This window comes from Mastigoproctus giganteus, chromosome 2 (assembly GCF_048544385.1).
Source record: "Mastigoproctus giganteus isolate SK-2022 chromosome 2, ASM4854438v1, whole genome shotgun sequence".
Classification (NCBI taxonomy): Eukaryota; Metazoa; Arthropoda; class Arachnida; order Uropygi; family Thelyphonidae; genus Mastigoproctus; species Mastigoproctus giganteus.
Window position 1 is genome coordinate 97,339,162 of NC_143576.1, and position 26,032 is coordinate 97,365,193.

The window sequence follows — 26,032 nt, forward strand, 5'->3', positions numbered from 1 at the left end:
ACATTGCATTCCACTTTTCATTTTGAGAGAACTTGCCCTGCTCACTCAGCTTCAACTTCTTGAATATCCGCTACCAATTCCTTAAATGCCGATCTCCAGATAATTCTCCAGTGGGGCAAAGACAACTTAGTTGATTTCAGTCCTAAAACTCAGTCCTGTCTTATATCTTGCAAAAAGGATTCTTCTGCTCCTGTGCTTATCTTTGGTGACATTCCAATTTCTAGGCAAGATGATATATCTCTTTTAGGGATTACCCTGGCTTCTAATCTCTCTTCACACACATTACACACTTCACAAGCATTACAAATATTGCTTCTTCTGCATCTAAAAAACTTCGTTTTATCTTTCGCTCTTGGTGTTACTTTTCTTCCAAACAGCTGTCCACTCTGTACAAATCGCAAATCTGCCCTACCATGGAATATTGTTCCCATATCTGGGGCTCTTCCTCCAAAACCTCTCTTAGGCTTCTAGATTCTATTCAGAAGAGGGCAGTTAGATGGGAGGGATTTTCACCCATTTTAGGAATTGGCTGGATATAAGCAAATTTCCAAGCATAAGGAAAAACACCTTTGGAATATGAAAGTGAAAAAATTCGGCAAAGAACAGGAGTAAGTTCTGGAGCATAGGTTTTGAGAACAAGTGGAGAAATACCATCAGGACCTGGAGCTTTCTTAGCATCAAGATTCTTCAAAATCCTTTTGAAACCTTTTGACAGAAGGCTACAGGAGGCATTGAATGGAGCATGGTGGGAGGTGTTTTACCAAGATCATTAATACACGAGTTGGAAGAAAAATGGGTTGCTAGTAGGTCAGCTTTATCCTTAACTAAAGTGATGACAGAGGTGGGAGCAGAGATGGGCAAAAGTTATGTATTTGTTTCATGCAAGTGAATTTGATTTGGCTGTCACAGATATGGAAAAAGCCCTTCATTTAGATCCCAATAACCAGGACTTCAGATCTGGCTTTGAGGAGAATAAAGTTCAACAGTTATTGTGTAAAGAGACAAAAAGAGAAACCTTTACATAATGTGATAAACTTAATTATTAAGAACATTCATGTATAATTAGAAGAACAGATTTCTAGCAGATGCGGCTAATACACAATATTCTCAGTGGATATAGCAAGCAGTGGAAACAAATAAAATAAATGGTTAAAAACAGCAAAATACCTATAAATAAGTGGATATATACAATATAGTATAGTAAATGTTTTATAGTAAATGTTATAATGTTAAAATAAAACTGTGCATAAATCTAAAAATAAAACCTTCCTTCACACATATTTCCTGAAAATTACAGTCTACAGAAGTTGAAGTCTAATGTCAACAAATATCTTCTTTCATCTTCTGAACCTCCAACCCAAGCATGGTATTAAGTAATGTGTAAATTGCCAACAAGATCATCGTGCCTACTCCAGAGCATGCCAGCGGTGGAAGGAGGAAAAAGAGATCCAAAAACTGAAAACAGAGCTGAATATCTCCTACCCACGATTCAACCAATAAATAGCGGGAAGCCTTCATATGCCCAGAAGGTTTCTGTGAAGTGCACTATCGGTACGCCAACTGAGATGACTGTACTACCAAGAGAGTCATTCACACCGATTGCCAGCTATTTATTGAGTTCACAAAAGCCCACCAAACGCAGTCAGCTGCCACTCCTATATCTGTACCTCCTAGTGCTCCACCACTACCAAAACGAAGTGGTAAAGAGCCAACAGTAATAACAGAAACAATGGATGTCGAGGACAAGGAGGTACCGGATGAATCAGTCTTGGAACTCTTTGCGGAGGAAGAAATGGACACGGGACAGCGTCCATTCTTCCCCAAAAAAGATAAATGCAAGACTGACAAAAGTAAGCCCTCAGCACCTCGGAAGCCGCCTGATGGGCCCACCAAGCCACTCCTATATCTGTACCTCCTAGTGTTCCACCACTACCAAAACCAAGACAGTAATAACAGAAACAATGGATGTCGTGGACAAGGAGGTACCGGATGAATCAGTCTTGGAATTCTTTGCTGAGGAAGAAATGGACACGGGACAGCGTCCATTCTTCCCCAAAAAAGATAAATCCAAGACTGACAAAAGTAAACCCTCAGCACTTCGGAAGCCGCCTGATGGACACACCAAGCCAAAATACTGGCTAAATTCCTACAATGCAATTGTTGTGGATTCCAGCGAAATACAGATGACATCAAGGCCCTCCTGCAAAAGCATGAGCCAGTTTGCTTTTGCTTGCAGGAGACTTATCTAAAGGCAAATGATAACCCCACCATGCATAACATAACATTTTTTCGTAAGGACAGAATTGCGGACGGTCCCGCTCATGGAGGAGTGGCTATCCTTGTGGGCAACCAGACCCCAGTTCAGCCCTTGCTAATTACAACCAGCATAGAGGCTGTTGCAATTCGCCTTACAGTGGGATTTTTATTAACCGTCTGCACTATTTATTTGCCACCTGGGACTGACATCTCCCAGGAAGACCTTAATGATCTTTTAACGCATTTGCCTCCCCCTTCCTTACTTTTCGGCGATTTTAATGGACATAACACCCTGTGGGGTAGTGCTAACATCAATGGAAGGGGACGAGTCATAGAATGTATGCTAAATGACAGTGACCTTTCCCTTCTAAATACTGGAATAAATACCTTCTTCCACATGCCTACCCGTACTTTTTCTGCCATTGATCTCTCCATCTGCTCCCCTTCTCTACTCCCTTCACTCACTTGGGAAGTAGAGGAGAACCCATACGGAAGTGACCACTTCCATCTGATAACCTCGTTTCACAGTGGGAGACCATGTCTTCCTTTCAGGTTACCACGGTGGAAGATTGATCAGGCTGACTGGACTGCCTTCCAACATCAGGCAAATTTTGACCTCAGTACCGTCAGCCAGGAGCCTATCAGTGATGCATCACAGAAATTATCGTCCAATCAGCTGCGAATACTGTTCCAAAAACATCTGCCTGCTTTCCACCATTTCCCAAACCTTGGTGGAATTCACAATGCACAGCGGCAAAAAAAGGCTCAAAACAAAGCGTGGGGGATATTCCTCCGATATCCTACCACGACCAACCTTATAGCCTTTAAACGCGCACGAGCCAAAGCACGCTACATCTGCCGTCAGAGTCAGAAGGAATCGTGTATCCGTTTTACATCATCTATTAACCAGTCTACCAACTCTAAGGTAGTCTGGGATAAAATCCGGAAAATGAAGGGAAAATATACATCCCACCCTTTTCAATCCTAGATTATAATGGATGCACTATTGCAGATCCAACTGCAATAGCCAATTCTCTTGGGGAAACATTCTCTAACATATTTGTATTCCCCAGAGTTCCTGCTCCTGAAATATAAAATCGAAAAACAGGCACTTAATTTTAAGTCTTAAGAGCCTTTATCCCTACAACGGGGCATTCACTATACAGGAACTGAAAAGAGCCCTCACTCTTTCCAAAGCAAGTGCTTTGGAAAGAGTGAGTTTTGGAAAGAAAGCAAGTGCTGTTGAACCAGATGGCATCCATTATGAAATGATTAAGCATCTTTCACCAAAATTTATGGATTATCTGCTCCTTCTATATAACAGAATCTTTTTTGAAGGGCAGTTTCCAGATTCCTGGCGCAAGGCAATCGTTCTTGCCTTTGCTAAGCCAGGAAAGGATCCAAAAGTCGTTACTAATTATCGTCCTTCTGCTCTGACTAGCTGTCTGTGCAAAATCCTGGAGAGAATGGTTGATTTTCATTTAATATGGTATTAAAATCAAATGACCTTCTCTCCAACATCCAGTGCGGCCTCCGAAGGAACCGGTCCACTTTGGACCATCTTATTAGACTGGAAACATCCATCCGGGATGCTTTCCTAAAACGCGAACGCTTGGTGTCAGTGTTCTTTGACATGGAGAAAGCGTATGACACAACTTGAAGATTTGGCATCTTAAAAGATTTGCATAGCCTTGGTCTTAGAGGTCATCTCCCCATTTTTATTAAAAACTTTTTAGCGAATCGATCTTTACAAGTTCGTGTGGGATCCTCACTCTCTTGTTCCTTTAGCGAAGAGGAGGGTGTACCACAGGGATCAGTTTTAAGTGTCACCCTTTTCGCCATCAAAGTAAATTCCATCACAGAACAACTTCCTTCAACTATAAACAGTGCCCTCTATGTTGATGACTTTAGCATATTTTGCCAGTCATGCAACACGAGGGTTATTGAAAGACAACTGCAAAAAGCCGTTGATCGCCTTAATTCCTGGGCACTTGCTAATGGCTTCAGGTTCTCGCTGGAGAAAACCGTTTGCGTACACTTTTGTCCTAAGCATAATCTTCATCCTGAACCAAGGCTCGGACATAATGCTATTCTAAAAGCGGCGGAAACAAAATTCTTGGGACTCGTATTTGATAAAAAGCTGACCTTTCTAGATCACATCCGTCAACTCCGCACAAAGTGCGCAAGAGGCCTGAATATTTTGCGCTCTCTTTCCTCTACATCTTGGGGTGCAGATCAGTGCACCGTATTACGCATCTACCGTACACTTGTACGATCCATACTAGATTACGGGTCCCTGGTATACAATTCGGCCAGAGACTGTACTTCGATGGCTGGATGTTGTCCATCATAAGGCTCTCCGTATCGCTATTGGAGCATATCGAACATCTCCTGTCCAGAGCTTATACGTCGAAGCGAACGAACCGCCGTTATCGCTTCGACGTAAGCAGTTGTCTCTAAAGTATGCTTTAAAACTGAAATCCGTGCCAGACCATCCTACGTGGACATCCGTTTTTGAGCCACAATGGGAAAATTTGTACAACACCCGTTAGACTGCCAATCGTCCTTTTGGTATTCGTCTCCAAGAGCTACTCAAAGAACTTAATATCAAGGTAGACAAAACACCAAAGCCACCCCTTCCACCTTGGCATGCTCATGTCCCAGTATGTGACTTGTCCCTTAGAAATTGGGGAAAGTCGGACACTCCATTATCTGTCTACCTGCAGCTTTATTCAGCACACCCAGCTGAACCTTCTGACTTCACGCAAGTTTACACAGACGGCTCAAAGTCGGAATCATATGTGGGATCTGCTGCTGTCTTTAAAGACACCACGACAGTGGAGCAGATTCCCTCTAAATGCAGCATATTTACTGCAGAGCTGCACGCTATAGAGTTAGCCTTGGATCACATTAGTAAATGCCAATACCAACGGTTCATTTTATATTCCAACTCTCTCTGTGTCTTACAGGCTTTAATAACTGTTAGATATAATTCACATCCAGTTCTGTCTTGCTTTCAGCAGAAGATTCACTTTCTCCATGAACGTGAATATGATATCTGCTTCTGCTGGATTGCCAGTCACATTGAGATTACGGGAAATGATTTGGCTGACACCACAGCCAAATCAGCAATTCCCAATAACAATCGCTGCCTGTCAGTCCCCTATACAGACTACAGGCAAATAATACACCAGAAGATACACTCCCAATGGCAGGATTCGTGGAATAGACCGACTACGAATAAATTATATTGCATAAAGCCTGTAATTGAACCGTGGCAGTCTAGTCTGCGCAGGAATCGTAAGGTAAAAGTTGTTCTTGCCCGGACCCACATAGGACATAGTCATTTGACTCATTCATATTTGCTGAGTGCGAGTCCTGTGGCACAATTTTATCCTTCAGAAACATTTTAACTGACTGTCCAGTTTTAAGAACATACGTTTTACCACTTTTAATCATCTGAATGAGCCTCAATCAGATGATTACTCAGTCAGATTATACACTCAGTCAGATTTTATCCGACAATGACCATGTGTCTGCTGTTTTTAGCTATTTTAAATCAAACGTTTTTACTTGTATTTAAAATTTATATGTTATTGTTATTTCTTTATTGATTTATTTTTTATATATTTGTTATATATCTTGACATGGTGGCCTAACTAAATAAGTCACTGAGAGCTTAAATTTTTATATATTACCTGGTCTTGGCACATTATAGCCTTAGTTGCTAATGCGCCAATAAAACCCAAACCAAACCAATCCCTTAAAAAGGTAACTGTTCTTCAACATCAATTAACTGTTGCCCTGACGGACATACCCTGGTCCTTTTCCACCTATCCCTATTTCATGAAAATATCGTCATTTCCCTTATACTAGTCTCCAAGAATAACTGCCTCCTGTGGGATCAGCTCCTGCCATTTAGCCACATGTATGAGGGTTGCGTCTGTTGTTAAGGTGGGCAACTGAGTACTTGATAAGTCCCCTAATATAATCCTTTTCTTCAGGCTCTGATTTGTTCAACAAACTGAATTTCAGTTTAATTTCCTTGTTCTCTGTATCTGATATACTCAAGACATCTGTGGCATTATATCCAGCTTTAGTCAGATCTGCATACAAACCACACACACACATACAGTGCATGCAATAAAGCCCTAACCCATAAGAGAACTGCCTTCAGCATTTCCCCCTAAACCCTTTCATATAATAATTAACTATTTTATATAATAATTAAGCATAAAACAGAGAGTTAATGTTGATAGCCAAAGGAGCAACCACTGGCCAAGAAACATATTAGTTGATGTTATGCTGAAATTGAAAGTAGTAAGTTAAAGAGGGAGTCAAAAGCAGTAAAAAAAAAATGGCCACAGATTATTTCCACATATAATTCCATGTAAGTAATAACTGTTCCCATCTGGAATTACTCAAGTAAAACTAGTAAATTTTAGTAAAACTAGTAAACTAGTAAATTTTAGAATATTTAGAAAAGAACAGAAAATTTGAACCTTGAAGTAATAATTAATGTGCATTTAGGTTTTTGGAGTGGCACCTGTCATGTTCAGCCCAACGAGTGCCAAGTTAAAAAACAAATTGGCTTACTGTTTCACACTAGTAACTCATTTCTTTATGGAGTTTGTTGTACAGACCTTCAAAAATGCTAAGTCATTGTGAAACTGTGATTTCAAAGGAGGTCTCACAGAAATCTCTCAAAACTGCAGCAGTTAAGAAGATGGCTACAAATTTTAAGAAAATGTAATTGTCTTAAACTATGGAAATAGTCTTTATCCAACGACAAGCCATATGTTAGAAGCAATGGACAAGATAAGGAATGCTATTAGAAATAGTCCCAGTAAATCAATCAGAAGTTACTGACACCTCTAGACATAGGCCTAGAGGTGTCAGTAAATTTGGAATGGCAACCATCCTTGTTATTTGTGTGGGTCAAACAGTGATCAATCCTAATAGTTGCTGGGTTCAAAAATCATTAAGTATCATTGGCAACGTTATAACGAGAGCACTAGCAAAAAATAATAAAATGAAATCAGCCACTTAACTCCATCTCCTCAGAAGGCTGACAGAATAACAGCATATCAGCTGCCATTCTGATTTGTTTGATTACAAATTAGTTTCATTATAGAAATTAAATCATATGGGTTCCAACTAGCTTAGAATAATTTTGCCTTCACTCAACCATGAAAAAGGTGTATCTCAGTAACAAAAGCTGTAAGAACGTATGTTGATACGAAATTTTATTAGTGGTTATGGCTAACCAGCATCACTATTCATGATGTATTAAAGTAACAATTAAGAGGAATTTAAATTATTATAAATATGATGTCATGAAATTTTTAGATATACTATATATCTAAAAAACAATATAAATATACCACATCCTTGGATGAAGCATGCATGAACTTTGCCACTTCTTTCTTCCTTCACAGTCTCTCTCTCTCTCACACACACACCATATACGAATGCATATGATGTGTGCGTGTGCACTAAGCTGATTAAGCATGATATGCTGATTAAATAAGTGCTAGCTTCTTGAAGTTGTAGCAAGATCTGTCAAATTTCAAGCATTAATAACAATTTGGCGACTGGTCATTGCATAGTATATGTTCTTCACATTTGTTTTCAACCTGAAATACTTTTTTTAAAAGATATCACTCGCAGCTAAGTGGTAGCAGGGAGGATTCAAACAGTTGCAGTGAAACAGTTACTGTGTTACTTATAGTGCTTTAAAAATAATTAAAATTTTTTTCAAAAGCAAATTTAAGTAAGCTTTATTCTTATTCAGGATTAATATGCTTAGTTTTCTTCATTAATTATTTATTTACAGAATGACCACTTAACTTTATTGTGATCTGTTATTAATTTTTATCCTTTCTTGATACTTAAAACCTAATAATTCAGGTAGCACTAGCCAATAATAAAGGGCAAAATGAAGTGCCTCCCCCACCATCATATAAGTCCTGTATTCAATTGGCTGCTTGTGGACCACAGCAGATTCTTCCTATGAATCCAGATCTACCTGCTGACCTCTTTACTTCATGCCTCACCACACCCATCAAAGTAGCCCTTAGATGGTGAGAAAATATTTCACTTCCATTAATTTATATGATTTGGATTTTGATGTAATTTGTTTTGGAAAATAAAATCTTAAGTTTGAGATTAATTTGTTTTTGAAATTTTGATTTCATTTGAAACATGTATTTTTTTCTTTACAGCCACATTTTTTTTTAGATGTGTTGGCATTTTGCAGTTCTCTTTCAGTAAAATTTCTCTAGAAGATTGTTCAGGTCTGCTTCCATACATTGCTGAACATTATATAATAAAGTTGGCAGTGCTACCACTCACTAATGTTTTTAATTCATTCACTAATACGGTGTGTCTCAAATTGAGAGAGCCAGAGCAGAAGTGATATGTATAGCATCATGTAGTAATTTCTGAAACAACAATTTACCTTTATGATTGTGAACAAGATATATTACGAAGATGAATTAAAAAAAAATAATAATATTTATTGTCAAAATGCCATTGCTTCAGGGTATTATTATACTTGTTCCAAAATAATACAACTACAAAAGAAAACAAGCAACAAGATAAAACATAATCAATTAATATCCAGTAAAAGCACTATGCTTAGTAATAACTTTAAATACCTTGACATTGGTTCAATGACTTTCTAATGTTGATTATTTTCAATTGCACTTCATGCATGAGAAATTATTCTTTTCAGGGTTTCTCTATTACTGAACTGGTGGCCATCCCTGTTTTGCTAATATTCCCCAGGTTATATTCCCCAAACTTAACCCCCTCACCCAGGAAAACCTGGGTGAGGGGGGTTAAGTTTGACAAGTATGGTATTCAGCCTATCACAGGAATAGGACCTTCCCAAGTAAAAGTTGCATTTGTATTGGAGCATTATCTTGTTGAAATTGTTAGGAGGTTTCCCTGCTGGTGAGTACGTAGTGTGTGATGCTGATTGAGAATATCTTGATAAGCAGCTGCATTCGTATATGATGTGAATACTGATGCTAACCTTGTTTGTTTGCTACTACAGAACCTTCCCCAAACCATACATTACCATCCCACCCTCATTGGTGCTTCGAGGCTATCACCTTGTTCTTGCAAATATGCTAATAGCATTCCCAACCATCTAGTCCTTCCAGGTTAAACATTTCTCATCACCCCATGTGACCTGCTTCCATTTTCCATTGCATTCTCTTTTTCAATATAGTGCTTATTTTTCCTATGGCTTAGTTGGCCACACTACTAGATTACTTAATGGACAGAAGATTACAATGTCTTTATTAGGTTCAGCTGCTACTTGTCAGATACTCACTGTAGAGCTGCCTATTCAGTGCAGTTCTTGGGATAAATGTTTGTTATTTGGAGCATTAGCAACTAAGGCGATATTGCTCCGGGGATATGCGGTGGTCATTCTCTGACCTTTCCGTGGTGTTCACGGGCTCGAACCCTGGTCTAATCAAGAAGCGTGTGTTGATGCACTGCTGCTCCTGGCTGCGGAGGCACCTTTTCAGTGCAGTAGCATTCATTCTTTGAAGAAGGGCCAGTGCTGGTGTGCACCGTTTCAGTTTCCCATGTCCTTATGTTCCATCAGAATTAGTTTAGTTTTCTGCTACATGGTGTGCAACTGCTTTGTAATAGACCTTATATAGTATTTGGCCAGTTCCTAAATTTTTATAGCAAACATTCTATAATTCTGTTAGGTCTTACCTTTGCGCAGTTCTTGATTTTGTGTTTTGTATAATGGAATAGATGCATTGCAGTGAAACTTCTTACTGCCAGATCCACAACTGCAGCAGGTTAGAGGGGGGGGAGGACAAGGAGTCAAGGGCCCAGTGGTTTGTTTGGCATGGTTGTTAAAGATTGCGGCGTGGCACCATTCAGTTAATTGATGTGGGGTTTATAGTGATGCTTCTAGGGCTTTCCTTCCATTTCATTTCAGGATAAAATTGGTCTTAATTTCTAATAAATATGACTATTTATAGTTCCATACATGACAGTGCAATACACTGCTTTTTAAATGTTAGTCAAATATTTGTTCGTTTTCATGGGATTGTTAAACATATTTATTCTTATAGTCGCTCTATCACTTGGACTTGTTCATTACCCAGAAATGTTATTCATTTGATATTATTTCACTCACTTCCATTTTTTAAATTTAATATCAAAAATTACTGCTGAATGCTACACACATACTTCAGATTAGCCCTAGTGCTGTTGTTTTGAGACACATCTTAAATATAGATGATTAGTGCAGTATCAGCAACAGTCCTTCTCATACATTCTTTCCCAAACTTATATTTCATTCATTCTTTCTTTCATTCTTTCCCATACTTATACTTTAAACAAATCCAATTGCTATTAACACAGTCGTAGAAGGTTAATCAAACTTCATTTTTGCTGGATTCCTTTGTATAACCAGAATTTTAGGTAATGTGCAATCAAGTAGCGAAATGAAACGTTGCACAAACTGATTATTCAGAATTACAGGTCCTTTACAAAACAGTTGTAAGGCAAGCTTATGCAAAGCAATGAATATAAATGTAATATATATGCAAGAAAATAAGTTATCTTAGATCAAAGATTTGCCACATAAATGCAACACCAGCCTTCAAATCTAACAGACTTGACAAGATCAACCCTACAGAGTATGTTTGGGCATACTCATTTATATTTACTTAGGCAATATGGAAATTTTTCGTTTATCCTAATGGTTATTATCAGCCATCTGCGGGTCGTCATCATCAGCCATTTTCAATCCACTGCAGGATGAAGGCCTCTCCAGCAACTTTCCAGTTCCTTCTGTTTTGTGCAATGGCCATCCATTTACTACCTGCAAACTCATGCATTTCATCCGTCTATCTCCATTGTTTGTCTTCCAGGTTTTCTTCTAGCTTCTCTTGGGTATATTCTGTTATTTTCTTAGTCCATCTGTCATCATGTCTTCGATCTATGTGTCCTGCCCGAGACCATTTTAGTTCTTTAGTTTTTATAAGAATGTCCTTTACTTGAGTTTGCTGCCTAATCCACGTGTTTCTCTTCTTATCTAACAGTCTGATTCCCAGTATAATTCATTCCATTCTTCACTGTATAGTTACTCAACTTGTCTTCCATTCTTTTGGTGAGTGTCCAAGTTTCACTTAAGTCATGGTGAAACATAAAATAATGAACCAATATATTGATTCATTATTTTATGTTTCAGACAAATTGGGATATTGCTCTTCAGTATGTGACTGTATTTCTTGAATGCTATTCATCCAAAATTTATTCTTCTCTTGACTTCTAGCCATTTATCATTATTACAGCTAATAACTTGTCCCAGATAAGTATATGACTCCACCTTTTCAATTACTGCTCCTTCAATCATTGTCCCTTTCTGTGACATACTTGTTCATCATTATTTTTGTTTTAACCATATTCATCTTTAGTCCAAAATCCTTACTAACTTTGCATAACTGATTAAGATTTTCCTTTAATTGTTCGGGATTGTGGCTTATGACCACAATGTCATCTGCAAATCGTAAATGGTTTAGGTACTCTCATTCATATTGAATCCTTTCTGCGACCAATCTAATCTTCTGAAAGTTTCCTAAAGGGCAGCAGTAAACAACTTTGAAGATATTTTGTTTCCTTGTCGGACTTCTTTCTCAATTTTAAAAATGCTACTGTCTTTGTCTAGTCTAATAAAGGAGGTAGGTTCTCATGTATTTTCTTCAAAATCATAATATATGGGGTAGCTATGCCTTGTCTTTCCAGTGCTTGAAACATTTCCTTATGCTGTATGAAGTAAAATGCATTTTATATTGTGTTTTAAAATGGTGTTTTATATTCATTTGTTTTCTCCATTGGCTGTGATATTACGTGAAGTGATCCATAGTTGAGAATCCTGTCCTAAAGCCAGCTTGCTCTTACGGTTGATTCTCATCAAGTATTCTTTCTAATCTGTTAGTATTGACCCCTTTGAACAACTTTTAGATGTGGGACAACAAGCTAATTGGTCTATAATTTCCAATTTCTGATTTATCTCCTTTCTTATGCAGCAAAGCTATGATTGCATTATTCCACTCCTTAGGCGTCACACCTTTTCTAATTCATTTTGTGAGAGTCTTGCCAGTTTCTGTGTTGTATTTCTTCTTTATAATTTTAAACTATGATAACTTCATTTTCACCCAGGGTTCTCTGATTCTTCATTTTCTTCAATGCATGTTCTACCTTATTGGAGAGAATATTGGGTATGTCATATGTGTTGCTAATTTTGTGCTCCATCTTCCCCACTGCTTGCATCATTCCCTTGCTCCTTATATAATACTTTATAGTAGTCTTCTGCTATTTGAATTATGTCTTCTCTTTTATTTATAACACTATTCTTCATTTTCATTATCATTTGTCTTTCTGTATTACTGCTCATGGCTGCTGGTTTTAGTCCTTTGTTTTCCCTTAATGTTTGTTCTATTCTTGTGTTAAATCTTATGTCCTCTCTGAGTTCTTTTTAATGGCTTTGCATAACTCAGTACACTCAATTTTCTCCTTGTCAGTGTTTATCTTGCTCTTCATTTATCATTTTCTGGTTCATCGTGACAAGTTTCTTGACTAATTTTTTCTTATTTGGATTTCTTTTTACCTATAGATTTCTTGGGCTTTATCACTATCAGAAAGTTGTAATAATCCTCATCGATATTTTGCTCTGGAGCAGTCTGCAGAAGCTCAAACTTGTTCTTAAGTTATAGTATGTAATGCTTTTTCTCCTCTTCTGTTATCTCAAAGACCTTTGTATTATTTACTCGAGTCAGTTTTTTCCTTTCCTTTCCTACATCTATATCAAGTGTACATCTTACCATTCTGTGATCACTTCCAACATTTACTTTATTCAGGATGGTAACATCATTCACAATATATCTTCTGTTGGTGAGGATGAAGTCGATTTCATTAGTTGTTAATCTATTTCGACTCTTCCATGTCCATTTTCTGTTCATCCTTTTCTCGAAAAAAATGTTCATTACTGACACTCCTTGAGAATCTGCAAATTTCACAAGTCTTTCATTTCTTTCACCAATTCCAAAATTTCCTACAGTTCCCATTTCTGTGCTGTTTTGTCTTTTTCCAACCTTAGCATTGTAGTCTCCCATAATGATAGTGTAGTGGGTTTTGTGCTCATCTAGAAGACTCAATTTCGGTGTACATATCTTCAACCTCTTCGTCATCATGGCTTGATGTTGGTGCATAAATCATTATAACCTTTATCTTGTGCCTCTTAGGTACAAGATGTACTTTTGAAATCCAAAATGGACCAGAAAGCCAACTCCACCAACTGCACAGCAGATTTTCACTTGATAAACTTACAAGTGATTCATTTCTTCTTGTTTCAGCCAAACTGATGATATTCCAATTCCTTTTCAAGTCCTAATATCCTGTCTTCACCGATGAGCGATCTTACATTGTAACAGGCCAAGTTCAATTTCTGTGCATGGCAGTCTGGTCATACCCAGAGATCCTTAGCACACTGCTTCCACTCTGATCCTCCGCTGCCATAAGAGGGTGGGGGGGGGGAGTGAAAGCTTCTGGGGACTGAGGGCCAATTGTTTCATCTTGCTGTCATGTGCTGGAGGGTTGTGTGGGTGACTACATCAAAATATTTCATATCCTAATCTGGTATTGGTAACAAATTTCAATTTTCTGTCTAATGTCTTCAGCAGTTATATGAACAGAATTCTATGGAATTCAGTGAGAACATATGATATGATTATATTGCTTTAATGAGGACTTTGAAGAGCATACCAAATACTGAGTAGAAGATGATATTGCATTCAAATTCATAATTGCATTCATTCACCCTGTCCAATTATAACTTTATAAACATAAATAAAATTGAATTACAAATAAAATAAATAAAATACATAAAATCGACTGTAAAATATAATATAATTTAAAATACAATAAATCATATGAATATATTAAAAATAATAAAAATAAAAATATTATACATTAATATCACATAATATTGCATTGTGATAGTTGCCAGTAGAATATTTAATTGCAGTATAAGCATGTTGTGATACACAGAAATTGTTGTTGGAATGGGTTTTATTGGTGCAGTGTTACTCCAGTCAAATTGTTTTGTTTATGGCCATTTATGAAATAAGTAAAAACAAATGATTTAAGGTATTTAATAACTAGCATATCAATCATTGTCACATAGGCAAAAACTTAGTCATATCTTCGTTCCTGAATATGCTTTTATTCTAAAGGCTCATATACTTTGAAGTTTCAGCTGAAAGCATGCAGATCTGGCTGAACAATAGTAAGCACCATCAAAGATTTGTTTCATAGTAAGAAGTGATGTCCATAAGTACACAATGCATTATGAAAACTGCAACACCGCAAAGTAGTAGACAGGGAAGCATACAAATTGCATCACTTGCATTAGCAACTGAGGTATACAAGTTATTGAAATCCTCTAAACAGTAACAAAAGAGAGGAGTTAAAAAGGTAAACAAAATGTATAAGGGAGATGCACATGGGGAACCTTATCCATTTCAGTAGTAACTGATAAACAAAATGGCCATGCATTTTTGCAAAATGCAAAAATTAAAAAAAATTTTAGTAATAGAATCTCTAAAATTTTTTTTTTCTTATAATTCAAAATATAAGCAATTTTTCAATATTCTTAAGGAAAATAGAAGGAATTTGGGTAATCAATGTCAACTTGTTGTTTAGTGGCATGGGGCACAAGTAAATTTAAATGAAAAATAGTGAGAAAATATGGACTTCAACCTGCATAGTATAATCTGTCTTTAATTTCTTGAAGGACTACAGATTATTCCTAGACATTTCACAGTATTTTCTGTAAAATTCAGAAAAACACTGTAAATGAAGGAAGGTTTGTTCTCCCTCATAGCTGAGATGTAAACCAAGGGATACAAATATAAAATCTCAAGGAATAACAGAAGATTGGATCTCTCAAAATTCACTTATCAGCAGCAGACTGTTGAACATTGAAATAAATTGCAGGCATCGAGTCTGGCTAAGTTTAAAGAAGAATTGGATTCTTACCTTGTAGTGATGGGAATAGTTTGAATTATGAATAGTATGTTTTATTTTAATTATTATTTTATTTATTTATTTTTGGCTGATGCAGAAAGTTTCTTTCCTTGCATCATTTGGCTTTACTAATACTAAAAGAAAGATGGACCAAGTGCATCTTAGAGAGGATGGGAAGCAATGAGAACAAGAGACTATCCTAAATGGGGAGAGCATATGTACAAAATTTTGGATGCTTATTTTAAAAAAAAATTAAAGAAAGAAAAAGAATCAAGGGGAAATTATTTGTAAATCAAAGAAGTTTAGGAAATAAATTTCCTAAACTTCCTGAGCAGTTGGATTCTCTCCAAAATATGAAAAATTTCCTAGTTTACTAAAAAAAATATAGCCAAACTTTTACCACAATAGTTTATGAATTGTTTTATGGTTTTTCACAGATTAATTGCAAACAAAAACCTGTCAGGTGCCCCACCACCATCCTTGCAGCTATTTTGTTATTTTGTGAGTGTAATGAGACCAGACAGGTGTTGATACTGTTACAGAGTTTTGAATTACAGTAAACAATTTGTGCAATTCCCCACAATTCGCGGTATCTGTATTCGTGGTCGTTGATTTAATATAAAATGAAACCTAAAAAAATGTGAATTTTAAAGCACCGTGAACATTTTCCGCCATAAAAAAACATGAGCATGGCTATAATTATCTTTCCCGGTCAAAACAGCGCTCAGTGGGTGGGTGAGAGAGGAGTGACAAAATTGCGAGCATGGATGTTTCTCGCTAATCCTTGTTCAGTATGTGTTATATGCGCTTGTCATGGAAGGTTTCGTCGTTTGCTTTTAATTTATATGCTTATAAATTGAATAAATTTATCAATTTATAAATTGATATGCTTACAAAAGTGATAAATCTACCGTTTTGCAGTGTAAAACAGACTTTTTCGAGTGTGTTAATGGAAGAAAGTGACTTTATTGTGGACAAGTTCTTTCTAACCTGTACAAAAATATGGCTATGAATAACAAGGGAAATGTGAAAAGATCAAAGAAGGTGATGACATTAGCGAATAAAATTGAGTTATTAGATAAAATTTCTAATGGTGAAAGTGTCTCCTCAGCAGCAAAACATTATAAAATCAGTGAGTCAACGGTACGATCAATCAAGAAATCGGAAAAAAAAATCCGCCGTAGTGTCCGTTAAAACGCGCTAATTGTTTCAAAAATTTGCTCTGTAATTTGTGATGTTAAATTAGAAAAAATGGAAAAAGCTTTAAATCTGTGAATAGAAGACCGAACTCAAAATAAAATTCCGTTAAGTTCACTCATCATTCGTGAAAAGGCAAAACACTTTTATCATCACTTTAGCGAAACTGGTGATAGCACTGGTGGGATTAAGTTTTTTAGCTAGCAAAGGCGCTGGTTTGAAAGATTTGTTTGAAATTTCTAATAAATATGTTATATTTAATATTAAATTGTTTCTTATTTTCATTTTAATGCCATATGCTTGCATTTCACTATGTATGTGTATTCACTATGTATGTTCACTATGTACAAAGTCATATTATGAAGGTACATATAATACCTACATAGACAAAATTTTAGACTAGTTTTTCTTATATATTTTGTACTTTGGAACGGAACCCCTTTATTACTATGGGAGCCATAACTCAGTATTCGCGGCATTTCTCAGGAACGTAACCCCCGCGAATAGCGGGGGTTTACTGTATATTTATTTTTAGTTCAGAGTTGTGTTTACTGTCTGACTAGTTCTCTAAATATCTACAGCCTTACACAAGTTGTTTTTGAAAGATTTGTTATTGTATTTTCATAATAATTGTATTTGTAGAAGAATAAGAGAAATTTACCTCAATATGATACGTAGAATAATTCCGTATGATACCCTCCAGAAATTAAAAGAATAAAAGATTAATGCAAAATGATAACAATAAAAAATCAATTGAACACAATTCAAAAATTAACTAAAATTCAAAAACAATTTTAAAAAAATTAATTAAAAAATCAGTTAAAGTTAAACGTAAATTTTGAAAAACGATTTTCCTTCCTGAAGCAGACAATGCTTTTTGACCACGTGAAAAGATCGCAGGAATGGAAATTATGGAGTCTGTGAGCTTGAATCTTAAATAGAGAGATTATTTGTCCTTACACATTAATTTTTTAAAAATTGTTTTTGAATTTTAGTTAATTTTTGAATTGTATTCAATTGATTTTTTAATGTAATCATTTTGCATTAATCATTTATTCATTTTAATTTCTGGAGAGTATCATACAAAAGTGTTGTATATATCATATTGAGGTAAATTTCTCTTATTCTTCTACAAATATTGATATCAATGTAGAACGTATTGAGCACCATAGCTCTGTTATATACAGTAAACCTCCGCTATTCGTGGGGGTTACGTTCCTGAGAAATGTCGCGAATACCGAAAACGCGAATACTGAGTTATGGCTCCCATAGTAATAAAGGGGTTCCGTTCGAAATAAGGATTAATTATAGCAAAATAATCAGTGTGACATTTGTTTCTGCTTGTTTGAAATAAGCTGTTGGATTCTTGGCTCCAATGATGTTACTGCAACACGGAGAGCCGTTTGTATTTCTAGCCGACAGCGGTACTTGATTTTAATTGCCATAACTGATGTCTTTTCACACATATATGTAGTTACGAATGGAATTAAAATTTTGATGGCCTTTTCACTCAGCACTCGGTACTCACTTTTTACGGAAAGCCAAAAATGAGCTCTTGTTAGGGACGAGTGGAATTTACCTTTGAGACTGTCGTCGGATGATAGATGGATTAGGCTTTCTTTTTCTTTCATGTTCAAATTACTATCCTCGATTTTCGCCGAAAATGGATCTATTATCCGTGTATTTCCGTGTCTGGGGTCCTCTTCCTTTAGGTAATAGAGTAATAACCAAAAGAGTCAGTGAGCGACTGTAAGTGCAATCGAACAAGAGTTATTACCTGTTGGTTGACATCCTCCTGTTTCATGTAATCATCAAAATTTGGGAAAATTTACAGATCTTCTTCAGCCAACCGCGTTTGCCACAGCAATCCTTTCTTCCTTTGAAATGCATCCATTTTGCCTCGCAGTGTGAACGCGCCCGTAAGCTGTCCTTGCAAGGACATGTTCAGCTCGTTTAACAGAGAAAAAATATCTGCCAGGTATGCAAGCTTGGCTAGCCAATCGTTGTCGGACAAGAGATCATGGAACCTCGAATTATTTTGCTGCTGGAAGAATAACTTGACTTCTTGGCACAGGTCGAACAATCGGGTTAGTACTTTGCCCCTCGACAGCCATCTCACCTCAGTGTGAAGAAGAACATGAGTATGCCGAGAGCCCATTTCTTCACAAAGTGCATCAAATATTCGAGAATTGAGTGCTTTGTGGCGAATTTCATTTACAATTTTAATTACATCAGAGAGTACTTTGTGCAGTTCTGGAGATAATCTTTTCGCTACAAGTTGCTCACAATATATAATACAGTGAGTAAACAAGATGTTGGGTGTCCAACGTCATTCACTTTTGTAACAACTCCTGAACTATGTCCAGTCATGCTTGTGACACCGTCTGTGCATATCCCAACACATCTCTTCCATTCAATACTGTGTTTCAGGAAATAACCATTAAGTGCATTGAAAATTTCAGAGCCTGTTGTTCTACCCGACAAGATTAGCAAACAGAGGAGTTCTTCTTTTAATTCTCCTTGGCAATCAAACCTCACAAAACAAAGAAGAACTGCCTTGTTAGTTATGTCTGTTGATTCGTCAAGTTGAATTGAATAAAATATAGAATTTTTCACAAGTGCAATCACTTGATTTTCAGTATCTTTGACCATGTCTTCAATTCTGCGCTTCACAGTGTTAGCGGACATAGGAATTCCTTTCAGTTTCTGGACAGCCTGTTTCCCCAAAACCTCTTCACAGGCTTATAACAAGCAAGGCTTAATTAATTTTTCTCCAGTCGTATATGGCTTTTTACATCTCGCGATCTGAAGTGCTATCAAATAAGATTTTACTAAGGACTTATCTTCAACAATCATTATTGCTAATGAACTTTTTTGCTTTTGCAAATTTTCACCCATCCTTTGGAAATATTCAACTGGCTTTTTAGCTAAATCTGGGTGTTTTGACTGCAAGTGCTGAGTTTCGAAGGTTTCATGGCATCATAGGATAAACTCTCAGAACATATAATACAAAGCGGCCGTGGATCCAGTTCACTTCCAGGTTCTTGAATAAATCCAAACTTCAAGTAGTCCCTCATCATATTTTCTTGAAACTTTGAACTTTTTCTTCTCTCTGCCTCCAGTTCTAATGTCCTTCCTGATGATGCCTTGCGGTGGCTACGGAAGCTCTGATTCATTAACCAACTCACGACAACGCGATGTATTACCTAAGAAGTGCAAAATGCTTGCTTGCTTTTCTCACTCATTGGGGTTATTTTATTTGAATCTAAAACCGAACAAGAAAGCTCTTTGATGCCATTAAATATCACCCTATGTGCAGTTAAAATAAAAATATCACTGCTCACTTACCTAAGAACTGCACTGTGTCCAGGCTAGTCCATTGATAAGAAATAGAAATAGTTTTCTATATTTTTTTACAATAAAAGCATCGCTAATACTGGATATTGCACTGGGCCTTTTATAAACATGCAACGTAATAAGGCGAAAATTGCAAAAAAGTAGAATCAGAATATAATGAAACATTTTAATAAACATGAAAATTGCAAATGTATTCAGATTACGTGGACCACCAAAATTCTCTCGCAGACCACCGGTTGCCGACCACTGCACTAGGTGATGCATATGATATATTTTTTAAGTGTAAGTAATGTAATAATTAATTGTTTGAATGTTGGTTTTGTTTATTTAGGTTTGTCATGCAGAATACATGCAAGCTTCTTCCGGAAATGACCTTGGATTTAATAGAGAAGTAAGTGTATTTATTTAATCATTATTCATAAAAATTTTTCATTTTTCATAAAAATCAAAAAACTTAAATGATAATTAAGAAATTTCTGGAATATTCAAGTATATTTTGGTAAGGTGCAGAAGACTCCTGAACATTGTAGAAAATTCCTGAACGTTGTAGATGATTCTAGAATATTTTAGAAAGTGGGAATATTTTTTCAATATTATAGAAGATTGTAGATAATTCTAAAGTGTTTTGTAATGATATAAATTAAGAAATAAGAGCTGTAACTTATAAAATCAAACACCCATCTTTCAGAAAAAGAATGTGTGTACGTTTTTGTGTTTTATAATAAACATAGCAAGAAATAAGAAACTGAGTATTGAGAAGAGAGTTACTGTTATAACTCTGTATAGAGAAAAGTGTTCCATTAGAAGTACTGGCAGATAACTAGGTGTCATTTAAAGGAATACAAATTACCACTTTGATGATAATGGCAGTTTAAACGACAAACCACGATCAGGATGACCATGTGTAACAATGGCAGCACAAGATAAGACCATAACAGTGTTTGTAAACACAATTGACAACTTACTGTACCTGAAATCTGAGCTGAGCTGAGTTCAGTAGGAACAGTGAAACTCTCATGTCTGCATCCAGTGTAAAACTTCTTCTTAAACAAGGTGAATTTATGGTCATGTAGCAGTCCAGAAACCCTTATTAAAACTGCAATATCAAAAGAAATGATTGGCCTGAGCTAAGAATAATCAGCATTGGACCATTGAAAAGTGGAAAAACGTAACTGTGGACAGGCAAATCCAAATTTAAAATTTTTGGATCTCAGTAATCCGAAAGAATGGTGACACATTGTTTAGTGCCTGCAGTCAAGCATGGTGGTGGTGGTTCCATCATGAAAGAAGCACTGCAGGATCATTTAGACAAGACTTCAGCTATAGCTCGGACACAGCATGGTTTTGTTAAGGGGAAGTCTTGCCTGACCAATTTGATTGGATACTATGATGCAGTCACAAAAGAACTGGATGCAGGGAATAGCTTTGATATTATATACTTGGATCTTAGAAAGGCTTTTGATACTGTTGCACATGGAAGACTGCTGCACAAATTGGAGCAGTGTGGCATTGGAGGCAAATTGCTGCTATGGATAAAGGGGTGGTTGAGGGGGAGAAGACAGAGAGTGGTAATCAATGGACACTGCTCATCGTGGACTAATGTTATTAGTGGAGTCCCTCAGGGCTCAGTGTTGGGTCCATTATTGTTTTCTGTATTTATAAATGATATTGATGATGGTATATCAAGCTTAATGTCCAAGTTTGCAGACGATACAAAGGTTGGCAGGGTTGTCAAGGACACTACTGACACTATGCTGCTGCAACAGGATCTGGAAAGGTTGAGCAGATGGGCTGAGAGGTGGCAAATGAAGTTTAACATTGACAAATGTAAAGTACTACACATGGGAAACAGCAACCCCAGAACAACGTATCAACTCTGTGGTACTACACTGACAGTGGTAGAGAATGAAAGGGACTTGGGGGGTGGTTGTGCAGGCAGATATGAAGTTCTCTGAGCAGTTCTCTTGCAGACGGGCTGCAAGAGTAGCTCATGGAGTATTGTCAATGATATACAGGAATTTTTCCAGCAGGGATAAGGAGGTGATTATTCCCTTGTATAAGGCAATGGTCAGGCCACACCTAGAGTACTGTATACAGGTCTGGAGGCCTCATTTCAAGAAGGATGTAGAGCTGCTGGAACGAGTACAGAGAAGGGCAACAAGATTAGTGAATGGAACAAAGGGGTGCTCTTATAATGAAAGGCTTAAGTTTTGCAAATTACAGTGTCTGGAGACTAGGCACCAGCGAGGTGATCTGATAGAGGTGTATAAAGCCTTGAATGGTTTGAGCATGCTCAATGCTGATGGGATTCTTCTTCTAGCTCAGAATAATCACCTGAGAGGGCATAAATTCAAATTGAAGAAAGACAGATGTAGGATAGACGTGCGGAAATTTGCCTTTAGCCAGCGGGTGGTTGGTTGGTGGAACAGACTTCCATCCCTTGTAGTGGAGGTTGATAGCCTAAATAAGTTTAAGGCTCAGCTGGACAAGTATTTTGAACGAACAGAGGGGTGAAGTGGATGTCGGTTTTCTTTTTTTTTTGGCTGATGCTGCATAAGCTTGCTTTCTTGCATCAAATGCCTTTACTAATGCTAATGATCTGGGGTTACTTTTTTTTTCTGAATGGGTACCCTCATCAGAATTGAAGGTATTTTAAAAAAGAAGGCTATGAAAACATTATTGAATATAATGCAATATTCTCTGCACTTTGGCTTTATGGAAGAAATTTCATATTAAAACAAGACAATGACCCAAAGCACTGCTCTGAGCTTTGCATTTTTTCTAGCAACTAAACAACAGGAAGGGGTATTGCAAGTTAGGGTGGCCACTGCAACTGACTGACTGACTTAAACCCAATAGAGCTTTTATGGGATCACCTAGACAGTTAAGTCCTTGAAGTCCCCCATCTTCACAAAATTTATGGGAAATCTTGCAGATTGCTTGGAATATTGTTAGTCAAGACAATATTATAAAATTAATTACCAAACTGTTTTGTCCATGTGAGGCAGTGATAAAATTTCGCGAGGTTATTTTGATGAAAAATTAGTATAGTTTATTAATCATTTCAATATTTTTCGCTGTAAATTTTTCAGTGCTTAATAAAAAAATCTTAAAATACTTTGTAGTGTGTGTGTGTGTTTTTTTTTTTTTTATATTAAACCTTACACTATCATAGCTAATTTAAAAAAAAACTAACAAAACTATTGTCATAAGCTGTAATTCCAAACTTTTAGGCAGGAGTGTATACATTATTACACATTATTTGGTATCTCAGTAGTTTTGATAACAAGCTGTGATATCAAAATTATTGGGACAATATAGGATAATCATGTGATTTGTAAAATATTGACTGTGCTAATGATTTAGTGCTTTATAATAGTGTGTGGGTATAAATTAAACTGGATAATGCATTTTGTTCAAACACAATTGCAATTAAGTTCACGAAGCATTTACATTTAACTGGGCATCACATTGTAAGATGTAATGTTAGAGAGATTTCATAAGCACTGAATTTCTTATAGACTACTGTCTAGAGCAGGGATTGGCAAACTTTTTCTGTAAAGGGCCAGATAGTAAATATTTTAGGATTTGCTGACCAAGAGGCAAAATCGAGGATATTATGGAGATACTTATATAATAAGAGAGAAAACAAATTTCCACAAACATTTTTTATTGACAAAATTCAAAATACAGTGGAGTGTCGATAATCCGAACTAATTGGGACTGGGGGGTTGTTCGGATTTTTGAACTTATCAAAACTGTTCTGGAGACTAAAAAAAAAGTTTAGTAAGTTTAAAATAATAAAAACAGTGGTTTTAAAATCTGAGGGACCGCCAAATTTTTTGTTAAAATCCAGTGCCTTTTCACACAACAAATGTCCAGATATGAGTTCTCCTAAACTTCTTCTGTTTGTGAACCACAAATAAATGACATCTTTGAGGGATGGGTCATTTGCTGTTCTCATAGTTTTTCTCTTTGTTTGCACCATCTGAATCAAGTTTCGATGTGAACTTTAAAAAATTTTTTTCCTTGTTGTGTTTAATGTCTGTTATGGTTGACTTTCCAACCTTGCAAAATTTTGCTAACGAAGACCCGCTTTCTCCCTTTGAAAGTATGTTTAAAACCTCAATCTTCAATTCAGTTGTTAAAGACTTCTGCTTCTTTTTAAAAGATGAAAACTACAATACAGTAAAATAAAAATCCTGTAAAAACTGTTCAGAATCTTTTTGCTCTGTATCTCACTCGTGTTTATTGTGTTAGTTGAAATTTCTGCGTGCCGCCTTCTGTTATTAATTAATGCTTATCTAATTTTACTGTTTTAGATTTTATAACAAAAAAAAAAATGTCAAATTTATTTTTATTTTGCTAACTTGTGGATAATATTCTGATTTTCACATATCATTTAATTTTGTTAATTGGTAAGGGAAGAAAAGGTGTAATTTTGTGCTTTACATCTTCATTTTTATGGCTGGTGGATAATATTCCTCCGATTTTTCACTTACTAGAATTGCCATTTAATAGAATCAAAATTCAATTCGCTAATGTGATCACAATAACTGGCACTTACTGTAATTATTTTATGGCACCAGCATAAAAAATAAATAAATGCTGGCTCATTCAGATTATTGGCATTCAGATTTTCAATCTACTGTATAATTATAATAATTGAGTACAGTTTTTTGGAATACAGGTCTACTAATGAGAACAATGGAATTCTTTTTTTTTTGGGAAAATATTTTGCTTAATTGGGGTTCAAATAGTGTTCCCTATTATAAAAATCTATTGCAAATGTTCATCTGTTGATGCATACTGATCTGTAATGAGATTTTACGTATTTCATTTTTGAAAATGTCTTTTCACACAGGTAGTGCAAAATACTGATATCAGTCCATGAGCATATGATTTAAATTTAGCATATTTATCGTTTGGTGATTGTTATTTTTATCAGCATGTCAGGGAAAGTACTAGGAAAAGAATACTCTAGCCCTCATCATCACCCATGAACCAGATGATATAATAGGGCTGACAGTACAGGTGTTTTTCCTTCTGCTTGGAAATTTGCTCATATCCTGCCAGTTCCTAAAAAGTGTAACAAATCTCTCCCATCCAATTATCGTCCCATTGCAATTACTTCTACTCTTTCTAAAGTAATGGAGAAATCAATTAACCACCAACTTTTAAACTACCTAGAAATCTTCCGTCTGATCAACGATTGCCAGCATGGATTCCGTCAATGTCGATCCACTGCTGATATTCTGTCTCATGTCACCCATTTATGGACTAATTCAATGGAAAGGTTCGGTGAAACACAAGTAGTTGCTCTTGACATCTCAAAGGCTTTCGATCGTGTTTGGCATAAAGGTCTTCTAAACAAGCCTTCCGTCTTATGGTATGCCAACTGTTTTTTGTAATTGGTTATCCAGTTTTCTCTCTGATCGCTCACTGAGGGTGATGGTAGATGGCTCTCTGTCTTCTAACTTCTCCGCTAATGCCGGTGTCCCCCAAGGTTCAGTTCTTTCCCCCACTCTTTTCCTCTTCTATATTAATGACCTTCTTCCATTGACTGGAAATCCTATCCATAGTTTTGCCGATGATAGCACATTGAAATTCCACTTTCCATTTTGAGAAACCTTGCACAGCTCAATCAGCTTCAACTTATTGAAAATCTGTTACCAATTCCTTAAATGCCGATCTTCAGGTGATTCTCCAAAGACAACTTAGTTGATTTCAACCCTTCTAAAACTCATTCTTGTCTTATATCTCACAAAAAAGGATTCTTCTGCTCCTATGCTTATTTTTAGTGACACTCCGATTTCTAGGCAAAATGATATATCTCTTTTGGGGATTACCCTGACTTCTAATCTCTCTTGGCACAAGCACATTATAAATATTGCTTCCTCTGCATCTAAAAAACTTGGTTCTCTTTCCCTCTCGGCTTTACTTTTCTTCCAAACAGCTGCTCACTCTGTGTAAATCGCAAATCCGCCCTTCCATGGAATATTGTTCCCACATCTGGGGTGGTACCCCCAAAACCTCTCTCAGGCTTCTTGATTCCATTCAGAAGAGGGCAGTTAGGTTAATTAACAATTCATCTCTAACAGAGTCTCTCCACTCACTGTCTCCTAGATGCACTGTTTCTGCTGCATGCCTCTTCTAC

At 36.5% G+C, this 26,032-nt stretch overlaps 1 protein-coding gene across 2 annotated transcripts in view; it reads left to right on the plus strand.

The window, feature by feature from the left end:
* raptor (regulatory associated protein of MTOR complex 1) overlaps positions 1 to 26,032 on the plus strand; it is a 638,589-nt gene that overhangs the window by 129,714 nt on the left and 482,843 nt on the right. For both annotated transcript variants that reach the window (XM_090389485.1, XM_090389491.1), the window contains exons 6-7: positions 8,167 to 8,339; positions 20,207 to 20,266. In XM_090389485.1, the coding sequence (XP_090245611.1) occupies positions 8,167 to 8,339; positions 20,207 to 20,266 (233 nt within the window). The remainder of the gene's footprint in view (positions 1 to 8,166; positions 8,340 to 20,206; positions 20,267 to 26,032) is intronic.